Here is a 7,332-nt window from a genome sequence, read left to right as displayed (position 1 = left end):
AAGGTATGACTGCTTCAGTAGCGTAGTTATATTACGATACGACTGCAGTGTTTAGGTTTAGGTTTTGATCCTCGGGTCAGGCAAAGTCATCAGAGTCTAGAGTTTGTGCCTGATATGGCAATTGGCTCGCCACCTATCAAATTATAGGACGGAATATGTACGGCGAAACGTGCACCACTTGCGCCTCTGCCTACACCTTCGGGGATAAAGTCGTGAGTGCACACGTAAGTGTAGAAGTATATTTGTAACCTTCCGGATACAACCACTCATAAATTACTCATTACATCGTATACAAGGAAAACAAAGTAATGAAACCTGTCATAGTGGTCCACGTAAGTTTCTCGCGTTCTGGGATCAACTTGTGTGTATATAGTCCCAAATAGACCGGCATATTTGTGGCGACTGGTGAGGGATAATCATCTCTAGTCAGTTGACACTATCTGGAGCTGCTTTCCTTCAGTTGTAGTGGAATCTCTTTGCCGTACTCTTATAAAGAAATAATGATATTAAACATTCTCAGAAATTAATAAGCGCAATATATGTAGTACCTTGCAATCAATGCTTTGGTTATTATATCATTTACCTATCATTAAAAGTTACGTAATATATCTACAAACATTGTATTTCGCATTACAGTTTCTAGAAATAAATTCGCTATGAACTATGTATGCTCAATCGAAAAGTAGAGAAAATTCACGATATAAATTAACTCTCTTATTTACATAATATTACTGTTTTAGTTGGTTAAGACTAAAACTTGGTTTTATTGCTGGAGTTGATTTAATTCGAGTTAGTTGCTCACTGAATTATTAATCCAATTAATATAACTATGCCGACCGTCTTAGGTTGTTTTTATCTCACTGGACGATGCTTCACAACAGGTGAAGTGGCGCCATATTTCCATACCAAGGATAAAAGTGACAGCTCCGAGACACAACTGGTGTCTACTCCTTAAATACTTTTTTTTTATTGCTTTGAATGTCTACTCAAGCGTGTAGTTCGCCTAATACCATTAGCGATACGACCGCCCATAGACAGTAGTTTAATTGAATAGTAGCTTGAATTACAAAGTATTGTTTGGTATTCTACTGCGATCGCCATCTTGAGACATGAGATGTAAAGTCTTATTATGTCTAGTAGTTACATTGGCTACAATGTTCTTTAAACCGGAACACAACAGTGACTACACTGCTGCTTAGCGGAAGAAATAGACTTTGCGTTGGTACCTACCCAGGTGGACTCTCACGTATGAGAGATCTACCACCAGTTAAAATCTATATGTGTTGACCTCTTATCAACACAATGATTGTACAGGGTCATTTTGAGATTGCGTTACTAAATGAAACCACATGCTTATTTACATGAAAAAACACTTTCCAATCTCAGCATAGGTGAAGACGAGTATGTGGTTTCATTGAGTAACGCAATGTCTAAATGACCCTGTAAATGCATTATATTGAGATAACAACACGCATGGACAATAGTGATGATAAGTCAGCACCCACAATTGACAACATTTCAAAATGTAGACGTGCCTAAAACAAAAATACCGTTTCTTAATTTTTCTACTCTGAGTTCGATTATGAATTTAAATATTTTTTTAATACTTAATTTCGGAGAAAAAAATTAAAAACCGAAAAATGCTTGATGACGTCACATATACGGTTGAATGAAATAGTTCCTTGGTCCACCTTATTATTTATTTTAAAAAACTAAGACACCGTCATTTCTCAATGTCAAATGTCAATATTACAATAGATACGTCACAACTGTCACTTTCAACGAGAGAGACAGAAACAAAAAAACTGTCACTTAATTTTTTTTTACTGCAAAGCGAAGGTCACTGCGTTTTGAGCCGTATATGTGACGTCATTTTAGAATAAAACAAAATTCAAAGTGAAAATAATGAATGAAAATATCTGCATTTCGAAAAAAGAAAAAATATGGGTCTCATCATTTTAGATCTAGTTTCATAAAATATAAACATTTTGGTATGTTGAAAAAATGAAATGTTGTCAATTCGTCTTACCGTTCTGTTTTAACCAAAACACAGAAAAATTACTCATAAGAACCGAACCGTGCGTTTTCCTTGCTCGTGGATTTTTATACATTATATAATAAACTCTTTGACAACGTTCACCTGCTTTGTGTTACTGTGACCCATTTCTGTCTGCTTGACAGATAAAATACAGTGGTCTTTTGCCCTATTTGTCCGCGGAGTTCACGTATTCAAGACAAACTTTATTATGATTATATTGTTTTGTATCGAGATATTGATGTTAAGGGGTCTATGAGATTGAAACTCAATCTTGGATAACATATTTTCTTTTCAAATGTTATGTGCGTTTTAAATCTAGTTTTATGAAGGGTTTTAATTTGACAAAGCATTATAAAACACTTTGTTATAATTTTAAGTTAAAGTAACAATTACAGAAACAAATGCATGAATGTTTTTTTCTTTCGCAGGTAGGAGGTATGCGGGCGCAGAGGGTACCCGCTACCTTGCTACTGTTGCTATTTGCAATAGAAGCCCTGGACGCAAACAGGAGGAAGCAAAAGGAAAAGGTACCACCAACAACAAACATATGCGATATAAGCGACAGAGATTCAAAAGTCCATTGCTACTGCGAGTACGGGCAAGAAATAAACGAAGCAGTGAAAACAGAATGTTGGGTCTTCAACGGAGGCATCGAGAAAACAGACCCGCTGTGGTCAAGTTTTATATCCCAATCAAATATAGAAATGCTCGCCTTTAACGTCCGAGCAGACGGCGGCCTCGACTTCGTCCCAGCAAAAGTTTTCAGATATCTCCGAAAGATAAAACAATTCAGCATAAAGTACAGTTCGATTCGTAATATAGACAGTTACACATTCGTGAACGTGACATCGGTACAGGAGATGACTTTGACCAAGAACCAGATAGCGCAACTGGGCAGACATTCGTTTTACAACTTACCGAACTTGACCGCCCTCACGTTAGATGAAAACAGAATAGGCGAGCTCGTGACCGAAACGTTTTACGACCTACCCTCTCTGCAAAAGCTGTATCTAACTAGTAATAACATAAGCGTTATACAAGACGGGGCCTTCAAACATCTTGTTAACTTAGCCGACCTGGAACTCGACAGGAATAATATAAGCGAACTGAAAAAGGAGTGCTTTGACGGGCTCGCTAATCTTAAACGGTTAGACCTGAGGAGAAACAAATTAACCGTGCTTAACTCTTTTACTTTTACTGAGTTATGGAACCTACAGACATTGTTGTTAGATTACAATGAAATTCATATATTGGCTCAAAGGACATTTGATGGACTATCTCAATTACGGAAGTTAAGTTTAAGCCACAACAAACTTGTTAATCTCGCTGGCGGGCTGTTCGAAGGTGTTAGAGGATTATCAGCTTTGGATTTGAGACATAATAAGTTAAAAAGATTCACTTTCGACAACTTGCGGCCCATATATGATAATTTGAAGAATCAAAACAGTTACATCTACTTGGAAGGTACGTATTAATTAAGAAGTTTTAACTCCAACAACAGAAGTTTCGATGAACTCCTCACGCCACTCTTGACTATCTATTTTCCACATTCATTTATTTGAATTCTAAATTTAGATTTCAAACGAGAACAGATTTGATCCATTGAATAAAATCAATTAGTCTCAAACGCTCCAAATTCATCATTAGTCCAATTACTGAATTAATTAAGGCCCCGATTGTTACAGGGAACGATTTCGCCTGCGACTGTCACCTCGCATGGATGCATAAGCTCCGTCACGAAGCGAAAAGCATGAAAGTGCGAACGTCTTTAGAAAATTTCATTTGCAAATTCAGCGGTGAGCCATCCTTAAATTCACACTTTGCTTACTACGAAAGGAGCGTCATCGGCTCAAACAATTTGTACGAAGCCGACGACAAAAGTCAAATAAAAGATTACTCGGATAATCCGGATGATTTTATACAAGATGAAACGGATGATACTTACGTTGATGAAGCTAAATCTGTTAAGGGGGAGAACGAGCGGACGCTGCTTCAGATACCCGTGGAGACGCTTCCGTGCCCTCAAGACGTGAAGAGTGTTACGGATCGCACTTACACGTACCCATCTCAGAACGAAGCGAAAGACTACAGAAATCTAATACAAACATCACTAACAACAACATTATACTTGAACATCGCAATGCTCACAATGCCACTCACTTTAATTTATCGGACCATTCAACTGTAAATACTGAAAGGTTTATACAACTCGTAACTGGTTCTCTAGCAGAGAGCATTAAAATTCCGTTTGCTACACTGTAAATTTCTCGTACGTGGTCGTTACTGTACATATTTTTTAAGATAACTTCTAGGCTTCAAATTCTAATAACTTATGAAACTGTATATAATATTTTGATGTAAAAATGTGATATATAATATAAGTAACGTTAAATTTGTGTAATAATGATTGGTCAGAATTTTATCGTAGGGTAATTTTCTATTGGATTCAATAGATTTTTTCATTGTTTTATTTATGGGTAATTGACGTATATTTGTATAGATAATTGTACTGTAATTTCATTGGAAGGGAATAATGTAAATAATAACATTTATGTCGTATTTAAGCTGGAGAGTTAGGATTGGATTTTGAAAGTCTTAAGGACAATCTTATTTTTGTTCAACTTCGAAATTAAGGTAGATTTTGCAGAATTCTTATGTTTCAAACATCGAAATTTTAAAGTTTTTGGCATCTAAAATCTTTCAAAGTGTATAACAATACTTTCAAAGTTTTCAAATTATACTTGCTATAACAATTTACAAATTGTAGGTCTTTTTATTTTAACGATGTTATAAAGCCATTAACTTCTTCCAATACATTAATGAATAAAAATATTAGCATTAAATTAAACTTATTTCTACTACGAGAATAAATTTAACAAATAATCAACCATAACGTTTTGTAATAAAAGCGAAAATGCGAAATCTACCTATTTATTCACGCCCATTACAAAGTACTGGGTTTTATTTCTTTCTGTCTAAAGACCTTTTTATAAAACTTTTTAAGGAGCTTACATTTCTGTTGTGATACCAAATAGTTGATAGCTATTAACCATTAAATTTGTCATTTTGTTAAGTTTTACAAATTTCTGCCTCCGGGAGAGAAAGATAATGAAACGGTATAAAAATAGATTTTTTTTTAAACGTAATATTAGTGAGAGAGTATAACAATAGTCATTATAATTGACATTATTAGATGTTTTTTTTATTTTATCGACTTTATAATCTACAAAAACGTAACATAAATAATGAGGTATTATAAATTCTCAAAACCTATATGTGTTTTAGAATGTCTGTATTAAAAAATACAAAAGATGGAAAAACATCATCAATCAACCAGAAACATTTATTTTTAATTTCATTTTGTTTTTCTAAGGCAGTTACTTTATTGCATCAATAAAGTCCTATTATTGAAATTACGTTTGAAATTTCAATAAAAGGAATTGCATCTCTCAACAGTCGACTTGGTATAAAGCTGACCTATCTTGCAAAGATATTGCTTAAGGTTTAGCTCCGAGCAAACGGCCTTGAATATTTGTTCCATACATTTGCGGTACGAGCGGGAACGTGCAAACATTTACGAATAATTACTTAAAAAAAGAAATTTTTGGACTTTTGGAAAGCCTTAAACGGTGAAAAAAGTTCTTTTTTAAATATTCTATCTACTTTTGGTGGCAAGTTTATACGATCTATACTTTAGGAGGATATGCACAAAATGAACAATTTTAGTGGCATTTTTAACAATATCCACATAAATTAAACAACCAAAGTAAAGATAACATATTGTGGAAATATGATTTGCATTATTTTTTCTGTCCCACTAGTATTATAAAAGTGAAAGTTTGTGAAAATAAGTAAACGCAAAAACAGCTAAATAGATTTGCATGAAATTCGGCGCAGGGGTAGATCATGTCTCGGATTAACACATAGCCTGCTTTATATCCTAGTATTTTGTTTCCATGCAAAATAATTGAATTTTTAATCAGGTTTTTAAGTAGATGGTGCAATTGTCAACAAAGCAAACAAACGAAATTGTCGTAACAAGCGTTTTGAACATTATTTTAAGGACATTTATACCAGGAACGGCTTTTCACGCGGGAGAAACAGAAATCAACACCTACTGTTATACATTTTGTATAGATAGCTTTTTAAATACAGTTACCTCACAGATTAGCTGCACCACCTCAAGATCGCCATTCTAACAGACTAAGTATATTGTAGATTCTTAATATTGACTTTATATAATTTGAACCAGCTTTGAGGTTGATTTAGATAGATCACGTGAGAATTCTACAACCTAATGTTTGTGAGATTGGCAAACATCTGTAACTTCGGATGGAGCAAAGTTAGGCTCGCTAGCAACTTTGGATGCTTGTTGAATTAGGACTACGGCTTCACTTAATATCAGTTTTGGAGTTTTGATAACAGAAGGTAGGTAAAATTCAGGTGAATGAGTATTTTTTTCCATCTAGATAGCGACCACCATACATAAGGTGGGGACTTCCATAATAGCCCACGTGACTGTATCTCATTCCGAGATCTGCCTCTATATTATATCTGGTTTCAAACAGGCCGGCATAATTGTGTCGACTGGCGATGGGTAATCAGCCAGGCACACTCTATTTCGACCCCACTCCACTTACCATCAGGTGCATTGAGGTCAATTTGGTAAGTACGAAAAATAATCACCCATATTCAAATATTGGGAATACGTCGCTGACATGTACGGAAGAATAGAGATTGGCAAAAGGATTTATTGTTCCCCGGTAATCTCTTACCACAAGACGCAACCGAAGCTAGAATTTAAGCAAGTTTTCTGTAACATACGTACCTACCACATCAATAGAAGTAGTTTATAATATTGCCTTAAGCCTCATTGAGACGGAGCAATAATTGCTAGCAACAGTCATATGTTATTATTGCAGGAAATAATCGTTTATTGAATTTTCAAAGGCTCGTATCTACGTCAAAGCAAACGAGATGCTATTACATATATTCAGAGAGGGTAACTTTATTAAGCAATGTTTGGTATAATTGGTAGCAATCGCTGGTGCGTCTAAATAAGGCTTTATACTGCCTACACAGCTCGAACGGCATTAATTTCATCATAGAGCGAGTCGAAGTGTAAATGTAATATTATATTTTAATTTAGACATTTTACAAAATTTGAGTTTATTAATGTATTAACTAGATTTTGCCTGCAGCTCCGACCGCGTCAAGAAGTCACCTTTAGCACTCAGGTATAATGTAGCTTCGTATTAGCGAAAAAAAAACAAAATCGGTTTAGTTGTTCCTAA

General features: G+C 35.0%; 1 protein-coding gene across 1 annotated transcript; it reads left to right on the top strand.

The window, feature by feature from the left end:
- The first annotated feature begins 2,475 nt into the window (after nucleotides 1–2,475).
- LOC115444303 (connectin) lies at nucleotides 2,476–4,344 on the top strand. Its single transcript, XM_030170031.2, has 2 exons — nucleotides 2,476–3,502; nucleotides 3,724–4,344. Exons 1-2 carry the CDS (start codon nucleotides 2,476–2,478, stop codon nucleotides 4,224–4,226), a joined length of 1,530 nt encoding a protein of 509 aa, XP_030025891.2. The 3' UTR covers nucleotides 4,227–4,344.
- The last annotated feature ends 2,988 nt before the right edge of the window (nucleotides 4,345–7,332 follow it).

Source organism: Manduca sexta, chromosome 11 (genome assembly GCF_014839805.1).
Source record: "Manduca sexta isolate Smith_Timp_Sample1 chromosome 11, JHU_Msex_v1.0, whole genome shotgun sequence".
Classification (NCBI taxonomy): Eukaryota; Metazoa; Arthropoda; class Insecta; order Lepidoptera; family Sphingidae; genus Manduca; species Manduca sexta.
Note: the sequence above shows the minus strand (reverse complement) of the source record. Positions and strands in the feature narration are given on the sequence as shown.